Below are 24,710 nucleotides of genomic sequence, written 5' to 3'. Positions count from 1 at the left end.
GATCTAAACACCATAAAAAAGAGCCTTAAAGAGGAACTATGCAGGCTTTTTTTTCTTAAGAATGCCACATTTGTTTTTACCTAAATTAAACAGCTTTGGAGTAAACGTGATGGTTAAATGAATGACTTGTTCCAGGGAGAATGGAGGCTCTCTGCCTTCCATCTAGACCGCCTCCGACCCGGTATCCAGTAATCTCTTGTTTATAACAGATAATACTACACAAATAATCACATCGTAACATTGAATATGATAAATAATGTTTTCCACCGCTTCATGGATTGATTTCTCGCTGGCTTTGTTGAAAACAAATGCACATGGCCGAGAGGAGGGTTAGCAACACAGAGAAGTGACTTGACTTGCATAGTTTCCCATTAAGATACACAGCAACTTAACTTATATGATAGTAATACTAAGACACTGACATGACATGACTGTGACATCTCTGTGTGGGAACTGGATTGTGTCTTATTGTGCCAAGAAGCTTTATACAAACTCTTATACAAACTGCAAAAAGTAAACTTTCTCCAGGAATTACTGAAATGACTCTCTCTGTGTCTCATCTTATATCATCATCTCTTCAAGAAGGCAGGGAAGCCATAAGTCAATGCATTCAGCTGCTCTCAGAGCTTGAATGCAGAGGAGAGGAGGTGACACAGGGATAGAGAGCTGTAAATCAAGCTGCGGGTGGAATCAAATCAGTCAGAGAGAGACACAAGAGTAGATGAGCCTGGTGGGAGAACGGATCGAAACTCACTGGTGCTGCATCTTGGCTCGTGATTACTAAAGGCAGTGAATTAGCAGTGATAGTGATTGCTCAACTGTGATTAGGTTTCAGTTCGGTCGACTGATCTCTCTGTGCAACAGGTGTTGGGTGTGCCTCACTTTCAGAACATGAGGGAATTGAAAAGATGTGCATGTGGTATCCTGCACCTGCAGCGTCAAGAAAAAAAAAAGCATTCATTCCTCCACCTTTGTTTTGATAACTCAGTCTATTTGCAGTCTATAATCTTTCACACTCTTTATTTGCATAATGAATGGTGCATTGTGATGACAGGAAATTATTGGGTTTGTGGTCTCCTCAGGGATGCGAGCTGTTTTAGGGAGGAAATTCGACATAAACAGGAACTAGCCAGAGCTAACGCGGTTAAAACGCCCGCCGCGGTAATGAAGAGGCCAGCTGGGTGAATGTGAAACCCCCATACACATTCACACATAACATGAAGGCAGTTGAGAAAGACTGATGTATAAAACCACCACCACCCAGCTCAGTGAGAGCAACTCTGACAGGCAGGAGGAAATGAAACAGATAAAACACTGCGCAAAGAGCAAATTGTCAGCAAATGTACGACATGTGCCCTGTTCTGCGAGCCTCAGATATTTCTTAGAAAGGTTGTTTTTGTAAAAAAAAATTTAAGGAATCATATCATATGACAGCCTAACCAGAAGCTGTGGGTTTATGTTTTCCTGCAGCTGTAGCCTACATCCATGTATCTGAGGGGAGGGTGGTCTGGCCTCCAGGCAAATCAGATGGTCTACATTTGCACTTGGAATCGCTATCTGGAATTCTTAATTAACACAAAATATATTAATTTGGGTCTTTGATGTGAATTAAATTTCCTTCTGTTGATTTCGTCCCATGTTAGCCTACTAACTGCAATTGAAGTTGCTTGACTGACTTGATATTGGCTTTCTTGTGAGATAAGAAGATTGGTTTCACTTCTGTGTGCATGTGCAAATGCTGAAACCAGCTGCTGGTTAGCTTAGCTTAGCATGAGAGAGGAGTCCACTAAGATATCAGTCTCAATTTCAAAAACACAACAACAAACACATTAGATCTAACTGGTTAACAAATTTAGTTAGCTTTAGCTTCCCCTTGTTTACAGCTAAAGGAAAATCTGCAGCGAAAGACAGTAGAATTTAGCTAATTGCTTAGCATAAAGCCAGGTAAGAAGGGGAGATAGCTTGGCTTATCCAAAAAAAACAAGAAACTGCCAACAAGCATCTTGAAACCTAATGATAACATACGTATTTCTCAAATATCAAAAAGATAAAATAATTTCCTTATTGTCAGTTGGACTGAAATTCTTTTTGCATCCCTGGGTTGCTCATTTAACAACAAAATAATGAACATAACACTTAGGACACAATCAAAAATAACAAAGGCCCATTCACAAGGACAAATACAACATACCTCCTACTGACACACCACATGATTAGCCTACTGATCTCCATGACATAGGGCCTACAACATTACACAAAGGTAAACAAGTAAAAATCACACATTCTCTTTCATACAACATCATAAATCAAGTTGTGTAGATCCATGACCCTGGATTCATTGCACTTAATTATAGTTTAGTAATTCTAGCAGTAAGATGGACTGATATACAAAAGAATGTTTGAATTTATTTCATTTGAAAGAAGGAACTCTGTAGCGTCTGTTCGAGGGCAAAAGTTGATATTCTCTATTCAGTATGCAAGAGTCAGAGGAAATATTTCTGGACAACCTGATTATACTCCTACAGTATTATGGGCTCTGTCAGGCAATACAATCTGCTAGCTAAATTAAACAGGCCAAATTAAAGTTTACTGGGTGCTTTACTACTGCAGGCTACTGTACTGTAGGCTACTGTGCATGCATGTTCAAAAACCAAACAGCATTATCACTACAAATCTTCCCTCAAATGGGCTGTTTGTCCCCAAAACTAATGTCAGATAATACACTCTTCTGGTAAAGAGCAATATTTCAGATTACCACACGGTCATTTCAAGGAATTTGCCCGTGATAAATGAAACACTTTGTTACAACAGGAAATGAGATTCCTGACTTCAGCATAACACAGAATGGCAGAATGTGAACTCTGACCGTGGCAGGTTCAGAAAGCAATGGACGGTTGGCAGAAATTTCCTGGGTGTTCACTGAGAAAGACCCTAATGTGCTATTGCAAAAGACGATCTATCACGTCTGCTTTTTTTTTTACACAATACACCATGTGTCCTCGGCCTTCACTCATCGCACAGCGAGTTGTGCGATTGTCAGGGCAATAACTGACAAAGTGAGGTAACACTCTTGTGTAGTGACAGAAATATGTACGATAAATCTCTTATACTGCTGACTACTTATTGCACTTAAAGAATCCACCGCATTAAAGACGATTTGTAACAAGACTGCACTCACCACATTTTACACATATGCATACTACTAACACACCCTTCCGGTATTTGTTGTGCTGAAAACTTTCACATCTGGTAAAAAGACAGTAGTTTGAGCAGGAAGCCTCAAAACAAAGCAGTAAAAACAGTGTGACACAATGATACATTGTTGTGTTCTTCTGGAGGGGGTGGGCAGGAGGCCGGTATCGTAACAGCACATGGGATCTGCTGCAGCACGGCTCTTTCTGTTTCACACATTACAACTTCTCATTTGAAGTCAGAAAGTTGAGATGTGAGATATGAGAGCGTGCCAGATGTGGAACAGGATGCATGACTTTTTTCAGTGGGGGGGGGGTTGGGGTTCTGGACGACATAATAAAACATAACACTCTGGCAGCTGCTGTGTCCCGGCAAGACATTGTGAAATCTGCATATTTTTCTCCCTCAAGTTCCGTCTGTTGTTTCAAGCTCATGAAAAAGTGCTGCTTGCCTCGTCTGTGTGCACAGTGTTAGTAGGACTTGGTTTGTTTTGAGACGGATCGGTTGCACTTTTTTTTTCAAAATGACTAACCCTCCCTATTCACCCCCCCCACCCCATCCTTGACTCTTCAGCCAACAATCTCTTTCCATATTTGACTGAGCCGAAGCGAGGTAGAGTACGCTCTCCTTCTGCCTCCCAGTTTTTCTCTTTATCTCCTGTTCTCCCATCAACCCCCCCCCGAAGGAGTAACTGCTAATCTCAGTCTGCAGCCGGTGCCCCCCCACCGATGTGGCATTCTGCGTGTCCAGGGAAAAGGAAATGTTTCCCTTCCTGCTCTCAGTACCCTGCAGGCTGTAAATAGAGCTCTGTAGGCCCCTCTGGAGAACTATATCAGTCCCATCATGCAGCACCCTTGCTACAACTTCCTGAAACAAACTGGGGGGGGGGGTTGTTGGGTTAGAGATAAGGGTGGGGTGTGTATGCTGTGAAAAAGTGGTGTTTGTAGGTGTTTTTGCAGTTGTGTAATTCAAGCCACAACAACTGAAAGATAAGATAAACTCCAAAGTCAGGATGACTGGTCCTCACTTCTGAACCTGAGGTTTAATTTAGTATGATGATCATTTTGGACAGTTTGTAAAACTAATCAGATTATTCACCATGCAAGACTCTGTGCCTGCACAAGACACAAAACTGCATTTTACACTTATGTGCCACCAAATTGGATTTGAATCCGAAGCTGTTTGACTTGTGAGGCTGCCGGAGATGATGAAAGGATGGAAAACAAACTTTTCGCTCGTTATTTTTCCAGTGAAATTCACGTTGAAATTCACGGTAAAATGCAGGAACAGCAGGGAATGGGCAGGCAAGAAAACAAGCCTCCTCTGTGACAGGAAGCAACAAGGCGCGAATCTGCAGATCTGTCACTTTTAGAAACACAAGCATCGCCATTACGATTGGTGTGAGGCCACTAAGCAACCAAATGCATATCACACCTGAATATTAATACTCTCAATCTAAACTCACCACATTGTCATCCTGTTAGTGTGTGACTGTTGGCCTCCAGTCAGAAATAACCTTCAGGTCGCTCCTCACTTATTTGCAACAAAGCAACTAAAGGCAAGGGAAGGCATGTTTATTTGTACAACCCATTTTTACAGTTTGTCTCAAAGGGCTTTACACAGCATCGTGACAACATCCTCTGTCCTTAGACCCTCACATCCACTGAGGAAAAACTCCCAAGAAAAAAAAACACAGGAGAATGAAACCTCAGGTAGAGCAACAGAGGAGGGGTCCCTCACCCAGGATGGGCAGATGTATAGATGTTGTGTTCAGACAGGAAAACAGTTTACAACAAGGGATATGGAAAAACATGGAAATGGAATTGTTCAGTTAACAGGAGTTGATGAAGGCAGCTTCTGGTGGGCAGGCTGGGCTAGGAACTTGCTTTGTTTGACTCAGGTCTTGGTCCCCCTGGGAGCAAGTCTATGTTATTTGATCCCACAGACATTAAAAATTGAACCAAAACAGCCTGATACTGCTGTTCAACATAACCTGAGACCAAACCAAATACATGGAAAAAGAGTCTGTCCAAGGTTGTTTCTGATTCTGGGAAAGTAAGAAAAGCTGTTAAATCGCCCCAAATCTCTGGACTGTCTCTTTATCGAAGCCACGCGTTGAGGCTGATTTACATGACCAACTGTGTTTTGCAAAGAGTTTTCATAAGGTCTCCATCTTGCTCCAGCTTGCATGCTAACATTGGGTTAAATAGTACTTACAGTAACTCACGATACTGCGGAGGTTGATGAGAATGTTATTTTGGAGGCTTTCGGACTAATTGACCTGATGATGGTTCTAAATGTAAAGCCAAAGACTTGTTTTTCATACACTGCCAAACAGTGAATCAGAGTAAATGAATGCATCCGTGTCTTTTGGCCCATCACCATGATCCATGAAAACATCAATCAGACTTGTTTTACCCGAACGCCAGTAGGGACAATATAAACCTAAATCAATGGCTGTATGGAGACTGTGCATTATAGCCTGGGATATTTACTAGCACAGAAGAGAGCCCATTATGGGTTTATCAATAAGAGGATGGACATCATTATCATGTGTGTTTGTCAGTGTCTTATCATCGATCAGTGCAAATGTCGATGTCAAGTCATAAAAGGTGACCAAGATTGATATAATTATCCAATTTCCTTCTAATTAGGCCCATGAGGGATTTATTAGAAGGCTTATTTACCACAGCCTGATGACCAGCCATAAACAGTTTACTTCAATAGATGTTCAATGTTATACCCTCTTAAGGATGTGGAGGAAGTATTACTGTATGTTTCGAGACAAATTCATGTGATCTGGTGATTTTGTATGTTCTATTGGTGGAGGATTTGCAAGATAAAGACTGATGGGTACCTATTGATCTATCTCTGAACCATCAAAATTCCCATTGCAGAAGCCAAGATATCTTGATGTTTAGTTGCTAGTATAGGCCAAACACAGGTCTTACATTTCCCATAATAGCATCTTTCATTAGATTGTCTCTTTGTCTTTGTGTTTACTACTGTCATGCCTCACATTCACAGTTTATAGAACTTTATGTTTATTATAAGAGTTCAGGCTCCTGTTTTAGTTACTCTGAAGTACATAAGGATGTATAAAATTCAGATTTTTGGGGTTCTGCCGAATACTGAAATCACCGTTTAAGATTCAGCTGAATCCGAAACAGTGGCTCTGAAAACAAATAGCAAATATACCAAATCCTACGTACATCATCCATACATGTAACACAGAAGACGATGAAGTAGCAGTGTCAGTGAATCCTCTGTCTTCCACAATGCTACAGGCATGCAAGTCAATTGCTATCATTTACCCAATTGCTGCATTAATGGCTTTGGCTGTTGGGTGGTCTGAAGCCCACTGTTTGTTTGGTGTAGGGCTAGTAAAGCTGGTAATGTTGGTCTGGGTACCATTTTTAATCTGTGGCTGCCCTTGTGCGGCTGCAGATTCCGCTGCCATACACCTTGTACTCTTTTGGATGCTTCATAGATAGTTGATAGATGCCTTTTTTGTCCCAGAGGTATTTTTTCTCACAGTCACACATAACACGCTATGTGCACAGTACACTATCAGACATTCACCCACAATACACAAATGTCTTAAAGCAGAAGTAAGTGGAATGTTTGTGTTAATATAAGTCTTAAATAGTTCTATCTTCCGACGGCAATCACTTTGAGTGTTTGGTCTGAAACACGGGTCTGTCAGTCACTCTGCTCTGCTGTAAGCTGAGGAGAAAACTTTCCTTGTATCCTACAACCTTTATCCAATGAGGAGAGAGAACGGCATAAAGGGGCGGTCCTCTCTGTGTGTGCAGCCAAGGGATGCGCGTGAATGTGGTGACGTAGGGACGAGGACGGGGAATGCTAACTCCATTTTTTCAAAATAAACTTGCGGTCTAAACTACTTAAAACACTTTATAACGCTGCATCGAAAGGTAAAGCGTCTGCCACCATGTTGGATTGACAAGCTGTCAACAAAGTCGCTTCGTCATGCTGCCCCCTCCCCCGTTCTGTGATTGGCTCTCTTGTTGAGGAAAAAATTGGGTCCATGGTTTCCAGGCTGACTTGCAGAGCGAATAAAATCGCGCACAAGGCAGCATGGGCATACCACACAGGCTATCAAAAAGCCTGAAATTTGGCCAAATTTGAAACTGAATCCTGCCTTCGGTACGTCCCTACTCTGATGACATCATCACAGTCACAGATGGCATCATACCTCAGAGTTGTACTTCTGAAAAACATACTGAATGCAATTTGAAACCTGGGTGCTCCTTTAATAGTAATTGTTAGTTGCAGCCCTGCATTTAACAGCCCTATTCCACAATGCACTTCCTTGATAACAGATATTCTAAGTCAGACAGGCAAATACACTGTAGCTCAGTTCTCTTCAGTGTGTGTGGAGCAGGTTTCATGTCTTTTGGTGACTGTAATAGTGAAAATGGAAAAAAGGCCATCAGTGAGAAGGTGACTGTCTTTGTCTAAGCAGAGGATGTGACATTTCCATTGCCCACTAAACCAGCAGCACACTACAGATTCTGCATGGCCGGGATTGACCAGGCACCCGTCAACTTCCCTTTATCCCCGCTGTGCCCCATCCCACCCCCTAATCTGCCCTGATCGATGGCCCCGGATCGTCGTCACCAGGCAACCAAGGATGACACCAAAGCTTTCCCAGCGTGCCATACCTAACAATCAATCTACCGCCTCATGGCTATAGAGACAATATCAGGAATGGGACTGAGGGTTAAAATACATGAAGGATGGCTCGAAGAAGAGTGGCGGTGGGGGGAACAAAGCTCCTGTCAGCAATATGATGAATGTGTGCTCGACTGGATGGCAAGCTGGTATCATTCTGCCGCAGTGCCAGACTACAGTGGGTTTAAAGAAAAACACCCCTCGCCTTTTCATTCTGTGTTTACTGTAATGGCCGACGTGGGACAGACACAGCGGTAGGTCTTTAGATCTGCAGAGAGAGTCGGTTTTATATCCTCATTCGGCTCCTGTGAGGACAGGCCGTTCTGACCCCGACTGTAAAAATGACAAAGTGAAACAGCCGTTGATTTGTCACAGTGATGTCCATTTCGCTTCAGATCGAGAAGCCATTTCAACTTTAAACCTCATCGTTGACAATAATGAATTTGGCAATAACGGGCTCCAGGGCCACTTTACTTTCCATCCTGTCATATTCATGAGACGTGAGCAGTGGGGGAATCTTTGCTGAGGTGTTGATATTATAAATAGTGCCAAGCGGGGTCTCACAGGTGTTGTTGCTTTTCTTTTCTTTTTTTTTCTTTGAGGTTTCAGAGTGAGAGCACATATTTACTTCCTGTGGTGATCTCAGCAGCCCTCCCAGGAACTTTCATGTCTATCTATAGATTCAGATTGAGGCAGTGTGTTATTTATTTACACTCCATTGCTTAGTGATTTCACCATAAAAGCACAGATTTGAATGGATTTACTATCACTTCTTTTTTCCCCCTACACATCCTTAACTCACCCTCGCTCTGCAGCTAAGGATGCCATGTACACTGATTGAAGCTTTTAGGCTAATACTCCTTATTCACCCTCTCTTCTTTTCCCTCTGCCTCTTTCTTGCGTGTAAGTGTGTAAGTGTGTGTGTCTTAGACAGCTTGTGAAGCCTGTAATTGAGTGTGTCCGCCCACCGAGTTGCAGCAGAGACAGCGCAGTGGAAGGCTTCATTGTGTCAAGGCACAATAGATACGTACACACACTCATCACACCCTTGTGTCTGCCACAGAATCACAACACAGAGGAGGCATTAGCAGATGGCGATGTGCGGGATGCGCCGTTGTAGGATTACGTGGCCTAAGTTTGCCTCTCAAGCGTCACCTCGGCATTACCTTCACGCTTATCAGCAGCGAACCAAAAATATCCAACGGTTCCTTTTATCTCCTCCTGAGCTGTAACCTATATAGAAGATAGGATCAGTGTAGTTTACCTCCGCAGACACAATAAATGTATTTCGGATTAGAGCAAAGATTGTTTCCCTTAGGCTGCTCTTGCTGTTTGATCCACACTTCTCTGGGTAAAAACATGCATTTTGTGCACACACGCCTTGTGTGTGTGCATATATATATTGGGAATGTGTGACTGGACATTTAGCTGCAGTTGCTATGGTTCCCTGTAGAGAGGAGACTCACTCAGGTAAAATTCCAGTATATATCTTTTTCTCACCGCATTGCTTCAAAAAATAGCCTCACAAACCCAGAAGGCACTGTACAGTATACTGCATGTCTGCGTGTGTTCTCTGGTATGATACACACTAACACTGGACCATGTTGAAGAACAGATAATAAGCTGTGGTTTCCTGGTGTGCTCTTGCGGCTCTCTATCAGCTTTTTCGACAAACCATATAGAAGACAAGCTCTTGACCAAATCATCACGCTGTCCTGCCGTCGACATGACCTTATTTGTAACGCCACATTTGCATCAGAGTCTGTATCAGCTCCAAAGTTCATCGTCATAAAGCAGGGATGGATGTGTAAATGTAAATCAGACTTAAGGCATTATGGGAGTTTGAGTTTGCAATGCAGGTAGCGACATCAGTTGAGTTAAAGGTGTAATTTGATGGTATTTATGTTTTCATTTTGAATGAGTGACATAAGATGGATTTACAATTGTGTAGCAGTTGTACAATACAACAGTGTTCAGTTACATACAAGTAAAAGTCTGTTGTCAGCAAAATGTACTTTATAGGTATCAAAACAATGGGTGTAAGCATCTGTCAAAGGAAAAGACTTAAATGTAATGTTGATTTTCAAAGGAATGTGTTATAGTATAATCATCATCATAAACTAATTACACAAAAGCACAACTGTATATTTATAGAGGAGGAGAGAGGAAGAGGCAGTACTTTGAAGTCAAACTTGTATACAATTAAATGTACTGAATTAACATCCCACTGTTGCTTTTAATGCCAGATGGTAGCACTGGGTATTGAAACTTAACACTTTTTAAGTCTTTACAGAAATGTGTATGTTATATTAAGGGTCGAAACAGAAACACATACATATTCTTGAGTCAGATGTTTCTGTAAGTCAGATGTGCTGAGTCAACATCTGTTACAGTGTTAATCACCTGATGGTTGTACCCTCACTCTGGACAGGTTGCCAGGTCAGGTCTATAGAAAGAAACAACCAATCACACCTATGGATAGTTTAGAGCTGCCAGCTAATGCTTCCTGTGTTTGGACTGTGTAGGCTCATTGTTACATTGCCATAATCCCTATAGTGTTAGGGGTAGGTTTGTTACCTTTAATTGTCAGTGCAAGCTATTTTTAGAACGGCGGAGCAGAGCCGTGAGCTGCTCAGAGCTACGCTACCGAGGCTCATGGAATTTCTTGGTTTCCCTCATCAAACTCATCAAATACACAATCCAACAACTCCACAACGCTCTGGTGGACAAGTTGTGACCTGCACATTCACCACACTATGAGATAATAACAGAACGTTACCAGACAGAGTTGTTTTTGAGGCAAATGCAGAGACTGCTTGATGAAAAACTGCCTGTCACAGGAATGCGAATCAGTGGTTTTGCATGAATTTACCTTGAAAACAACATTGTCTTGTATTGTTCTGTTATTATCTCATATGCTATGGAGGCTAGCGTAGCTCTGAGCAGCTCGCGGCTCTGCTCCGCCATTCTAAAAATAGCTTGCACCAGCAATTAAAGGCCTACTCCTGAAATTGTAGGGATTGTGGCAATGGGCCAATTTGCCAAAATGTTGAACTATCTCTTTATTGACTGCATTACAGTGGCATCCCATGGGCCAACATAAGGGAGCTTGTAATTACTGCCCAGTTATTTTATTGACAGTATACATATGCCAATATGATAACATATCTAACATCTCAAGCAATAGCCAGCCCCACATTTCACCATGCAACGCACTGAAAGCTTGACCAGCGACATCAGGCTTTTTTTTCAAGCTGAACACATTTCTGAGCATTTTTTTTCACACTGACACATGGAATTTCTCAGGTCAAAGCAAACCATCAGCAAGGGGATGACAGCGACAGGCAGCTATCTCATGAATTCAACTCAGAAAATATCATCATACCAGCCCTGGATGTAAACAGCCGCTGATTATCTCACTCTCACAGCTCACAAAATAACCAACCACAGATCCTTTACAGAAAATGCAGCGACGGGCACTCTCTCTCCCCCTCTCTCTCTTTGCTTCATGACTACCTCTCTAATGCTCATTCCGTCCTGTTTTATCTCCTGTTGTGTTCAGTGGAAGCCACAATAATTAATCCAGCCAGAGGGAAACAAGAGGGAAAGACAGAGAGGAAAGGAACCATGGAGTCCATATTGTCGGAGCAGTCGGCCACAGTGGACGAGCTGGTGGAAGCGTGCATTAAAGCCTTTGGTAGGTCGTCTTTTTAGTAAATAATTCTTTTTTTCCATCAATGAAAACAAACTAAAATCAATTTTACATTATGTTTTATGTCATACTAATGTATTTCATCATAATCATACAATTTAGAAAAACGTCTTGGTGATCAGGCAAAGTAGATACAGACTAACTGATCACAGATGAGTATGCATCCTAATGGAAAGTGCTGCCTTCTTATGTTTCAGATGAGAAAGGCACTTTGAAAGACACTTCCTTGGTCCGTATGGTCCTCATGATGCACCCTTGGTACATCCCCTCAACGGACATGGCTAAGAAGCTGGTGCTCAAGTATCCTCCACCTTTATTTGGCGTTAGCCAAGAGCAATAATATTCCCATGAATAATAACTTTACATACATATATTTATTAGGGGTGTAAGAAAATATTAATACACTGGAATAAAGCAAAATTTCGTTTCGCAATACTTTATCATTATTTAAAAGCACTTTATCAATATTTTTTTATTTTACATGATACATTCACGGTGGTGGTTCATTCTTGTGTTGCATTTCAAACTCCGACTGCTCATTGGCAGCAGTCGTTCAGCCGCTGACCCCTTTCCCTCAACTGAACAATGACACACAAGAGTACAGATCTGTGGCTCATTGCATTCAAGCATTAGTTAACTTAGCTCAGTCAAAAAAGGAAAACAAAAAGGCAATATATCGTCTTGCTAATAGTATCGCAATACATATCATATCGTTGCCCCTGTATTGTGATACGTATCATATTGCCAGAATCTTGCCAATAGGCAAGACAAGGCAATTTTATCTGTATAGCCCATTTTTACAAACAGTTTGTCTCAAAGGGCTTTACATGGCATCATAACAACATCCTCTGCTATTAGACCCTCACATTCACTGAAAAAAACTCCCGGGAAAACCCTTTTAACAGGGAAAAATTGGAGAAACCTCAGGGTGAGCAACAGAGGAGGGATCCCTCACCCAGGACGGGCAGTAGATGTTGTTACAGACAAGAAAACTGTTTACAACACAGAATATGGAAAACATAGAAATGTTAACAAGAGTTGATGAATACACACCCCTAATATTTATCTACCCTAACCCCCATGTTTACTTTGTCAGAGTTGTTGTAGTGTGAACAGAGGGAGGAAATAGATTACATTTTGCAGCAAGGTTGCACCTTGACTAGTGGATCAGATCTGAAGAGGAGAGCTCCACCGCTGAACGCCGAACAAGAATATGCCACCTTCTCAAGTAATAACCTCTCCTGTCTGTCTGACTCTACCCTCCCAGTGCTCTGACTCTCTGAACGTTGGTCTTTCCCAGATGTGATTTCTTATTCCCTCTTATTTTTCCTCTTCCCTAGTCTTCTTTCAGTGAAACTACAGGAACTTTCTTTTTCTATCTTATAGAACGCTTTGATGTTCACATTAGTCACAGTATTGTGTCGATGTAAACAACTCTGTGTATTTTCATCACCTCTTTTCCCCTTCGTCAAAGCCTTTGTTCTGCCTTGCAGGTACTGGATCTCTGAGTTTCCAGCTGAGTTCAATCTGAACCCGGAGCTGGCCGACCAGATCAAAGACTACAAAGACCTCCTGACCACCGAGGGCAACGAGAGGCAGAGTCAGCTCATTGACCTCGAGAGTGTGTGAGTGAATCGGGGCGCCGCTGAAAGCCGTGCGTGCCGCTGACGCTTGTGAATGCGTGTTTCTGTCTGGGAGTGTTTATGTCAGCGTGCCCTTTTATTGCCTGTTCCAAGACATAGCAGTGCTATGCAGGGTCACTGACTCCTCCTCTCCCCATCCAAGACATATGTGTGACTTCCTTTCAGTGCTCTATGGGGAAATCCATTCTTCCATTCTTGCTTTGTGCAGGGCTATTGGTATTTTATTATTGTGCAAATTGTGTGATGGTATATTTTTGACTTGCACAGCTTCTCACAGATTTTCATGTGCCTTATCGTCCTTGTCAGCCCATCGTATAAATGGAAGCGGCAGGTGACTCAGCGTGTCCCGTCCGTCTCCAAAAAGAGGAAGATGTCCCTGCTGTTCGACCACCTCGACTCCTGTGAACTGGCCGAACACCTGACCTACCTGGAGTACAAGTCCTTCTGCAAGATCCTGGTCAGTGTTGCTGCAGAACTGCCAGGAAGCTGACACTGTGCAGATAGCGTGGTGTTTACAGCTCCCGAATTCTTTGAATACTCGAGTAATTCATTGTTTACATGCCGGCAACACATCGTAGTTGCTAAGCAATGGAGGTTAAAATTTACTTTAAGTGGCAGTAATTGTATTTATTGCTCTTTGAATCTTATTTTGGGAAGCAAAGAAAATTGCTGGGTTTGTGCTGATTCTTTTTTATTTTTTTTTATTTTTTTTTACATAATATAGATAATTTATTCTGCTGTGATGGTGTTGATGGCAAGACGGGGGCAGTGGTGGTGGTCTGTTTTGGGTTTGTCTTTGTTTCTCTCTGAAAGAAATGATGACTCACTATAAAAGCAAAGACGCTATAATAGACAGAGACATAAAGCAGAGCCCACTGGTCCGACTGCTGTAATGGCACTTATTCTGTATTTAGACAAACTGAAAACAGCAGGGCGCTCAGATTAATGATGGGTTTTATCAGTTAGTCACTTTAATAGCCGGGTGCTTTGTCATGCACTTGCAACAGTAAATAATTTGACATTCTGGATACTACACAAATATATGAATATGAAATTGTAGCTAGCAGCTATTTGCTTAGCTGAGATGAGCACAGCATAAAAAAACAGCTGGGAACAACAGGCCTATCCAGGATCAATAAAAGCCTCGGTCTGTCTTTTTTCTTTTTGTGCCAGGTTCCACACCAGCTGGTGGGGCTGGATTGGGTTTTAATTTTCAGGCCCGTTGAGAACTCTAAACCCAATAAAGCTGGACATTACATTGCTTGACAACATACACATGCCCACAGCAACATTTTTTAACACCCAATCCAAAGCATTGACGATCAGTGGTTCTGCTCAATATCAAGAGGAGTCGTCAGTGATGGGAATAATGGCTTAATAAAATGACAGCGTTACTATCGGCGCTACTCTTTTCAGTAACGAGTAATGAAAAAGGTTACTGTTTCCCTCGTTATAACGTCACCGTAACTGACAAGAAAATGCGTCGTTACTTGACTCAAGAAGTCCCGTCACAAAATAATACACCCGTTCAAGTGTACGTTATATACACATTTTTTTTAGTCCATCATCCCATCGGAAAAAGCCTTTTATCTCACTCAGTATTCCTCCACACGAGGAATACTGAGTTGGTTAGTTCCAGATAAATGGCAGGTTATGTTTATGGTTAGGGGGGGGTGAGTCCAAGTAATGTGACATATTTGAGCACTTTATAAAAAAGTAACACAGTAGTTATTTTCCTGGTAATTAGTTACTTTTATAATGTAGTAATTCAATTATTAACTAAGTTACTTTTTGGGGAAAATGGGGAGTGGACCCAGGACCATGTGCGATCCCCTTTTCTGCGTGTCATTCCCCCTCTTTCTATCCCCATTTCCTGTCTCTCAACAGCTGTCCTGTCAAAATAAAGGAATAAAGCCTGGAAAAAAAATTATATATATATAAAAAAAAACACCTTGTCACAGTAACAAGCCCCTATGGGCCCAGGGCCCCGTGGAGTACTGCCCTCCCTGCCCCCCCCTGAAGCCCTGCCCCTGTTTGTAACACAGGCCACTGAAGACAAATAGTGGAGTGTCACTTTATAATAAATTGACGGCTTTAGTTGTGTTAATTAGTCTGTAAATGGATTTTGGATATATTCTTGTCTTTGGTCCCTCACATCCGGAATGAGACTTCTTTGGTGATGTGGTGAAAGCAAACAGGAACATTCTGATGTATTCTAAGGTTAACACTGTGTTTTGAAGAAATGAAATAAACTGATCAATGCTCCACTTCTCCTTTCAGTTCCAGGACTACCACAGCTTTGTGATGCACGGCTGCACGGTGGATAACCCCATCTTGGAGCGCTTCATCACGCTCTTCAACAGCGTCTCCCAGTGGATCCAGCTCATGGTGCTCAGCAAGCCCACCGCCCCGCAGAGAGCCGACGTCATCGCCCACTTCATCAGAGTGGCACAGGTCTGTCTGTTTTACCGTCAAAAGTTTGAAGAGGCACAGGCGGTGTTCAGGTTGGTTACTGCTACTGCTACTGAGCTCAGGCTGCATGATGGAGCAGGCTGATAGGAGATCAGCATCTGGGACCAGAGAGACAGAGGATAGAAAATCATTAGAGGGTGAATTAAAGATTAAACCAAGAGATATGGAGAGAAAGGGGGAAGGCACAATGGCTTTGATAACTTGCACACCCACACATATAAGGAGCCATCATTTCCAATTAGGCGGCACATATTGTGTGAAAAAGCGAATTAAATTTAAAAAGGCTTTAGAGGTATTAGCATGTTAAGAAGACTGTTGGAGAGCTCTTTAAGATAATGCTGCTGTCAGCTTGCATCTCCAATAACAATAAGAACACGAAAAAACAGCCCTTCTTTAGCTGGGTGATGATGCATTTTTGACATTTCCCAAAGCCTTTAACAGGCCTGAAGGCTTTGTCCCCAACAGTAGAAGAGCATGTAAAACTTCAGTTTATTTGAAACAGTAAAAACCACCCAAATTTGATATGCAAAGCTTTTGCAATTAACAATAAACAGTTATCATTCCCAGAAGAGAATGAGCTTTTTGCTGCAAAAAAAAAAAAAATCAGAGTATTTATACTTTCTGTTCACTAGAAAGAATTCAGTGATGCTCACAATGGAACAAGAGCCGTAGCAGCATGTGGATTTTTTGATACAGAGAGAACTATTGCATTTGGGATGATTTTAATATCATTCAATAGAGAACCTGATATTTTTTTTACTGAAGAAGGAGAGTTGATTGAATTTAACCGTGCCTTTCAAAAATGTCACTGCAAAGGTCATTTAAAGGTCCCGAATCGTATAAAGGTAGAGTTCCATGTCTTTTTTGATTATAAGATCTATATTAATATAGTGGATGCAAGGCGAGGTAAGGTTGCTTCATTTGTGTGGCACATTTCATTTATGGGGGCAATTTTAAAGTTAGAAGAAGAAAGTATCAAAAGTGTAAGATAAAAAAAAAAAACACTTCACCGATCTTCAGAAACTGAGCCTTAGGGGTGTGAAAGAGCCCCTGGATCATGGTCCAGACCAAAGACCCAGAATTTGGTCCGACCATAAGAGGTGCAGTGGTTAGCCTATACATGTTAGCGTACATGCTACACCTCAGTGGCCTCGCAGCAGAGCTCACAGTCCTATTCTCCTTTCCTGCCAGCGACGATAAAGCCTCCTCCTGATGAGGACGTTCATCTGAATCTGAACTAGGCTCGTATATTGGCCATGGCGTTAAAGCTGCTGGTAGCAGTGCCACAACAATAAACAACAATCTGAACTTGCTTGCTTTGCTAACGAGCTCATTTGAGGAGAGCTTTGGTGACACGTCGTACTCATGCCTGCTTACAGTCAATGTCAAGGGTAGGGACACGCAGCATACATAGGTAATGAGTGGTGCTCTGCATTAAAGGGGACATATTATGGAAATATACTTTTTGAAGGCTCTTTGGGTGTTTGTCTTGCCTTCCGGCCCCCAAAATGTGAGAATTGAAAAGAAAATCTGTAATTTTCAGGCTCACTAGGTTGAAATCCACTTTGATTTACGGGCTGTTCCCTCAGTTGTCTTCCAGTGATGTAACTAGGATTCAAATTTGCATAATACCACCCCTACCTGGGACCAGTAGAAGGGGTGGGGCAAGCAGTGGTTCATTTTGCATTTGAACTATTTTAATTTGTGGAAAGGGGGCATAATATCTCCTTTAATACAGTGTCAAATGTAGACAATGTAGTAAAAACACCAACCTTAGTTTGGATTTTCAGGTGTGAAAACGCCCTTAGAAGGAGCTGTCAGGACTTTGTGATGTCACAAAAAGCAGGCACCACTCTGAGCCATAGCTCACTGCCCCGAGAGTAGCTGCACAACTACACAGAGATGGTTTTTGAACCATAAAACTACAAATACCGTAATGACCTCAATATAAGACGGTATTTTTTCCCAAGAAAAAAGTCAGAAAAAGATAAGTCGTCTTATATTCGCGGTCTGGACTTCTCACCAAGTGAATCACAGCTTTTCGTCCTCTCACTCACACACACTAGTGACCTGGAGAGAAGCAGCCGTGGCCCAGGACACATGTGGACAACCACACACACACGCACGCTATGGAGATGTATCGTTTTCTACTGCTGTACCTCTTTCAATTTTGGAAAAAAATTTCCAAGGGGGGTGCTTACATGATTGCTGCTTATATTAATTTCCATGGCACAACACACTGTCGAAAAGAAGGAGCCACCTGTTTATAGGTCTCTCCTATAGACTGTAGTCTACAGTGATGCCATCTCAGGTAGCTGTCAACAGTCTAAACTGAAGGAGGTTCAGATATGGAACAGTCCAACTTAGGGGTGTCTGACAGTGTATCGCATAAAAAATACTATATTATATTTACAATTACATCATTATATTATGAACATTTCAACCACTGCTGTTTTATTGCAAATTACCAGATAATATATCAAAAAGTATTTTTCCAAAAATGGGTCTTGAAAAAGAGGGGTCGTCTTATATTCAGGGTCGTTTTAAATGTTCGGGTCAATGCGCTACAGTATATAACTAAAAACACTAGGAAAATATACAATATGAGCTGTAATTAATGATAAACTATTCTCCCTGTCTCCATTTATTCATGAACTCCCTTCATTTCTACACTTGTTAACAGAACTCGTCTTGCAGTCATCCACAGGTCAAAATGGCCGTAATCCTAATCTTAACTAAATCTGTTCCCTCCCTGCCAATTCCCAAACAAATCTACCAGCTCACTGCCTTCTACGCTTCTCTGACCATATGTCTGGAGACTTTCGTCCTGTCACGGCAACAACATCCCTTGAAAGGTCGTCCCGGGCTTTCCTGTAATTGATATCATTCCATCTTGATGTTATCATTCGCTTTGGTCGGCCAGATGGGCTGAGGGTTTTCCTTCGAAGTGACAATTTACTCATCTCCTCGGTATGTGTGTGTGTGTGTGTGTGTGTGTATGTTTGTGTGTGTTTGTGTGAGAGAACTTCAGTCGAGTGTAGAAAGTGCAGACGAAGAATTTTCATCTTAATAGCCCGTAGCTCTCTGTGAATGCGCCCTCATTACTGATTGCGAGGCTGCTTCGGGATTGTTTTCATCATTATGGGATGTCTCTTCTACCATCTATTCATGCTCCTCTTCATCAGCACAACAAACTTCACTCGCTTTTTACTCAACAGGGGCTCAGCATGTTTCTTCACCTCCTTCTGTCAGACTACTCCAGCACTCCAACACCCCAGCAGAGAGTTTTTGTCAGCAGAGCTTCTCTAAGTATTTCACACTCCTCCGTACGGAACGCCGGGTGAACAGAGTGTCCGACAGCCATTCCGGACTGAGAGTCTGAACACCTTGGCAGATGTATGCTCCCATCTGGAAACTCCCTTGTTACATTTATTTGCCAATTTGAAATGCTTCTATTCAGAAACAAACCCGGTGAGAAAAAGAAAATCATGTTTACGCTGATTTCAAATGTATTCCGCTGGCGCACAGAAGGCAGCTTCGACACACTTGACATTTCCTGAAGCTTCCCCCGGGGTGCGCCGGTTGTGTCCCATTTCAGTTTCCTATTGGGAACAAATCACAAATAACTACTCATTACTTTTCCTTTTTTTTCTTCTTTTTATTTGGACAGTGATGACTGGTGCTCTGATTCAAAATGTAAAAAAAGCAGCCCTTTCATGCACACTGAAAAGCTCAATTCCAATTCATTTCACTGTGTGTTCTCTGGCACCACATCTCCAATCAGCTGGTTGACATCTCTCACCCCCATCATGGTTACATTTATCAAAGCCCTGGTTTCGTTGTGACGCCAAAACCTCAGCCGGGCGTTGCCGGCGGCTACATGAACGCGCGCCGTGGCCGAGTGAAAACCCCCTTTTACTGGGGGAATGTGGGGCGGCCTTCCACTCTGCTTTGCCAATTGATTCCAAAGGGTGTTTGAGCTGCAACCGAATGATCCCCTCTGGCAGCCCTCCCACACAGCTGCGACCCCATTGATTTTCACTGAGATGCCAAGCGGGCTGAAGGGCAGCGCGGAGCCCTGCGGAGCGCCATTCACAAAGTGTTAGCTTTAACGTTGACACAGACAGGTCGGAACATTCGGTCATATCTTGGCGTAACTCCGTGGGCGTGCATGTGGGCAGCAGAACTTCCCTATCTGCTCCACAAGTATTTATCTTCCTGAAAGCTTTCTCCCTTTTCACCTGCTGTATCTTTCTGACTCATTTTGAATATTTCTCAACCTCTTTCCCTAAAATCCTATTCATCACTGTCTCCGCTCCACTCAGTGCTTAATATTTCCTCCTTCTCCTTTGACAGAAACTGCTGCAGCTGCAGAACTTCAACACGTTGATGGCAGTGGTGGGCGGCCTCAGCAACAGCTCCATCTCCCGTCTCAAAGACACGCAGTCCCACATCAGCGCCGAGACCAACAAGGTGCGGGGGTTGATCAGGATCAGGATAAACTTTATTGTCTCCTGAAGGAAATTTGTCTTGGACAGCAGCGCTTCACGCAATCCACATAAAGCATAAAACATACATGCACTCTCCTTAAAGGGACAACGAGGAGTTTCTATTCGGTTATAAAAAAGTCTCACGTTAATGTGGATGAATCTCCGCTACCCACACTTGTTAATGGGCCCATTTTCGATAAATATATCGTTCTGTCTCTATCGTTATTTTGTTATTATTAGTGGTGTCGGAAGTGCTGGTCGAGCCGACCAGCGTTTCCTTCGTTGCGAATCATGAGAATAACGCAGCCGCATCGCCGATTATGGTCGGAACTACGACGGTATGTGAACCTCTTTGAACCTCTGACTTGAATTATTGATGAATGAAAACATGAGTCTGTCTTGCGCCCGGTCAAAGAAATGTATGTGTGAAAACGCTTCGCTTTTCCAAAACTCCTCGTTGTCCCTTTAATAATAATACATTGCACCATGGACTTTAAAGACTGCTCGCTTAAAGTGGCGTAGTAGAGTGCCAAAGTATGCCAATACAACTACAACACTCTAAAAACCTTAAGTATAAAAGTTATTCCAGTATATTTAAGGAATAATTCAACATTTTATCATATAGGAGTAGGTCCATTACCTTTAATTATCAGTGCATGTTGTTTTAAGATCAGCGGGGCAGAGACGTGAGCTGCTCAGTGAACACAGTGGAGGTGATGTTACAGGTCCCCTGTTCCTCATCAAACTCATCAAATACACAATCCAACAACTCCACAACGCTCTGGTGCACAAGTTGGGACCTTCACCACACTATGAAATAATAATGTAACGTTACGAGACAGAGTTGTTTTCAAGGCAAATGCACAGCCGGAGCTACATTCCAGACACGGCTGCTGGGCGGAGTGATTTCGAAAGCACAAGTAGTTCCAAGTATTTGCTTCATGTGTCATAATGTTACATATACATTATTATCTCATAGCTTGGCGAATGTACAGGTCACAACTTGTCCACCAGAGTGTTTTGGAGTTGTTGGATTGTGTATTTAATTAGTTTTAAGAGGGTCATGGGACCTGTACCATTCACCTCCATTGTGTTCACTGAGCAGCTCACGTCTCTGCCCCGCTGATCTCAAAACAACATGCACCGATAATTAAAGGTAATGAACCTACTGCTATGACTATAGGGATTATGTCAATAGGCAAATTTGCCAAAATGTTGAACTATCCCTTTAAGCAGATTTGTTCAGTGGGAAAATTGATGTTGGGAGAAATTAGAGCTTGTTCCTATTTGTTTTATGCCTACAAATTCTATATCGTCTCCCAGATGGTAAGAGCTCATACTCATTATGCAGAATATGTTAATGATCATTTAGAAATCTTTGTGATTGATTTTCTACAGCTGTCTCAAAAGTGGTTTGAAGGGCTCGGTAGTTTGTAGTCCTGTTCGATCACCTTCATGGCATGCTGTCCTCTCTTCCATGGCTGCTCTATTTCTGGCTTCCACCACAGACAAACAAAACCAGACAAATTCAATGCTCGCTGCATATTGATGCATTTAGCTAACAAGTGATATTGAATCTTGATTCTGTGCTGTGTGAGCTGCCAAGCTCCTTATCTGTGCCTCTTACTCCTACACCGTGGCTTTTTAAAGCTATGAATCTGGGCCATTTGACAGAGGAAAGATAAATGCAACAGTTGGGAGAGTTAGAGTGTCTTGTTGTCAGTTATGTAAGTCCATCTGGAGCAAAGTTTTACAGAATGTTTTTTGATTCTTCTGATCAAATCTCTGGAGACAGACTCTCTCTGTTTACTGCCAACTCTCATCTCATCCCATTCTGCGTGTCCATCCTCTCCTCTCAAATGAATTGTCCCTCTCTTTTCTTTTTTTTTTTTTTTTTTTTACAGATCTTTAACAACCTCATTGAACTGGTGACATCGTGTGGGAACTACAGCCAGTACCGCAAACGCTTCTCGGAGTGCTCCGGCTTCCGCTTCCCCATCCTCGGCGTGCACCTCAAAGACCTGATAGCGGTCCACGTGGCGCTGCCGGACTGGGCGGACAAAGAGAAGACGCGGGTCAACCTAGCCAAGACCCAGCAGCTGTACGCCATCCTTCAAGAGCTGGCCCTCATCCAGACCACTCCGCCCAGCATCGATGCCAACACAGATCTGCTCAACCTGCTCACGGTGGGTTGCACAGACAGGACACAGTGTGTGTGTGTGTGTGTGTGTGTCTGTGTGTGTGTGTGTGTGTGCAGAGTCCAAGCTGAATGTTTGGCTCGCACAGCAGTGTATATCAGGTCTTATCAGGTCTTGCAATCGTGGGCTGTGAAAAACTTTGATAGGGATGAAGACTTTGTGTCCAGGCAGCCTGTTACACTCCCTTTGCTCTGCTGCGATTTCATTGGCTCGTGGTCAGAGAGGCTGTGCTGTAGCCAGCTGGGACACGACTCTGTGCACAGACAAAGGACTGGAGAGTGTGAAGAGCTGACCAAGGCCTTTTAAACATTCAGGATCAAAATACTGTGCTCCAAAGCAGTCAAAAGAGCCAGTATCCATTATTGATAATAACAAATAGTAATAATTGAGTCCACATTTCCCATAATACAGCTTTTGCTTTTCCTGTTTGCTCTATACCGCCTTTCTGTAAACAGTTGAGGTCTCTAGCCTGTTTTAACATGACCCTGATGACATCATCAGTTATTTTTAAAGGTCCCTTCTGATCCACAACAAACATTATACAACTGGTTCCACAGGCTGTTCTGTGAGGAAACTGAACTCCATGTGTGAAATACATAAAATACTCTTAATGAATTTGAACAATCTGTAATAATAAAGATCAAACAAAGTATTTCATTCATTCGACATCAATGCTTGCTCGCCATTAGCCTTTTATCCAGAACAAGGAGTTGTGTGCGTGTGTGTGTGTGTGTCAGCATCTCTACACTGAACTTCAACCCAACTTCAAATTGTTAACCTGTGCTGAAAGCCCCTGTCTGTTCCTGTCTACTGATTTAAGGCTAAAGGGCTTTTTTGGCTTTGAAATAACCTGAAAAGAGGATCACAGCAGAATCAACGTTGCCTTTTAAATCTCAACACTTTTGCACTAAAGCCTTTTTTACTTAAGAGATCACATAACTACATAGGAACAGTCTCGTCTTACCGATTAGTCCTGTGTTTTCATTTCTCTATTGGTTGTGAACTAGGCCCCCGAATCTTCCTCCACTGACTCTTTGTCTGTCCTAACTTACAGAATATTGCTCTCTCATGCCTGTCAATCACCAAACACCAACAGGAAGAAAAGGAAGCCTGCAGCAGTATATAAACCCACCACACCATGAAAAAAAACCATATGTAGGCTTAAAGGTCTCATATTATTTACATTTGTGGTTTAAAGAACCCAAAACCATCCAACCAGTGTAGTTTTACATCTCTTCTCTCAGCCATGCTGCACGGTTAAGGGTGGTGACTGTTTTGTTATGACATCACAAACTTTCACAAGTCCTAACGGCTTGTTTTAAGGGCTCAGTTCCTAAATGCACACAGTGTGCATTTCTCTGTGGACTGAGGTTCTGATACTTTCATGGTATTAATATAGAACCCAGAGCTGCTTGTTAGCCACATGAGACATGCAGCTTGTTTAATGACACTGAAGTGAGAGGTGTTTGTGCAGACATACAGTATAATTCACATGTATTTAGTAGGAGTGGAAACAGACTGATCTCAATGTGAAAGCTTAGGCGATGTTTTTGTACCTCGCACTAAACTCGTGTGTGTGTGTGCATCAGTATTTTTTGGCAGATGCAGATAAGAGTTTCCTGAATTTGAAATGGGGGGGAGCTTTTTGACTTTAAACAATCCCAAGAGATCAATTACTCAATTCGGCTGCAGGTGTTTGTGCGAGATTGCAGCCTCCATCCCCCTTTCTTTTTCTGTGTAAATGAAAAGGAACAACTTGACAGGTTTTCAAGCTGACAGGCACCAGGGAAGTTTGCTGGACAGAGTCAATACCCAATTATCTTATGCCAGCGCTTATTGGAGTTGATTCAGCTTGAGTCCTGCTTGGCTCACAGCAAGGAGACCAAAATAAAGTCAATAAATCCTTCAAAAATAATGAAAAACTGAGGGCATGCCTGTGTGGAGAGCTAAAAATAAACAAACCACACAGGTTTATAAGATTATATCACTCTGAATGTGGTGAACTATTTCAGCGACCTTTGCCCTGGAATACTGTAGGCTGCTCTACTATAAATCAGAGGGACAATACAAGAAAAAAAAAAAAAAAAAAAAACTTTTCCTTCCGCACTTACATCTCCAACTCAATGAAACCCAGGAAACACAATTACAGTAAGAGAATAGCTCTGAGGAAAATAATTAGGGGCCAACAGTGGATGCAGTGGATGATTACATGTGGCAGTTGGCTGTGATGTGTTAACTGGAGCAAAAAATAGATGCTGTTTTCTTACCTGTTGCCATAGCGGCTGCGTTAATGCAAAAGACGCCTGTG

The 24,710-nt window shown here is 42.4% G+C and overlaps 1 protein-coding gene across 3 annotated transcripts in view; it reads left to right on the top strand.

The window, feature by feature from the left end:
• LOC146969387 (RAS guanyl-releasing protein 2-like) overlaps positions 1 to 24,710 on the top strand; it is a 51,165-nt gene that overhangs the window by 2,426 nt on the left and 24,029 nt on the right. For all 3 annotated transcript variants that reach the window (XM_085806266.1, XM_085806265.1, XM_085806267.1), the window contains exons 2-9: positions 11,450 to 11,584; positions 11,797 to 11,899; positions 12,771 to 12,827; positions 13,093 to 13,224; positions 13,549 to 13,699; positions 15,523 to 15,696; positions 20,071 to 20,187; positions 22,109 to 22,390. In XM_085806266.1, coding sequence (XP_085662392.1) covers positions 11,515 to 11,584; positions 11,797 to 11,899; positions 12,771 to 12,827; positions 13,093 to 13,224; positions 13,549 to 13,699; positions 15,523 to 15,696; positions 20,071 to 20,187; positions 22,109 to 22,390 — 1,086 coding nt within the window. In that variant the 5' untranslated portion in view covers positions 11,450 to 11,514. The remainder of the gene's footprint in view (positions 1 to 11,449; positions 11,585 to 11,796; positions 11,900 to 12,770; positions 12,828 to 13,092; positions 13,225 to 13,548; positions 13,700 to 15,522; positions 15,697 to 20,070; positions 20,188 to 22,108; positions 22,391 to 24,710) is intronic.

This window comes from Trachurus japonicus, chromosome 18 (assembly GCF_045865225.1).
Source record: "Trachurus japonicus isolate A0001 chromosome 18, Traja_1.0".
NCBI lineage: Eukaryota > Metazoa > Chordata > Actinopteri > Carangiformes > Carangidae > Trachurus > Trachurus japonicus.
This window is presented reverse-complemented; position numbering and strand designations above follow the sequence as displayed.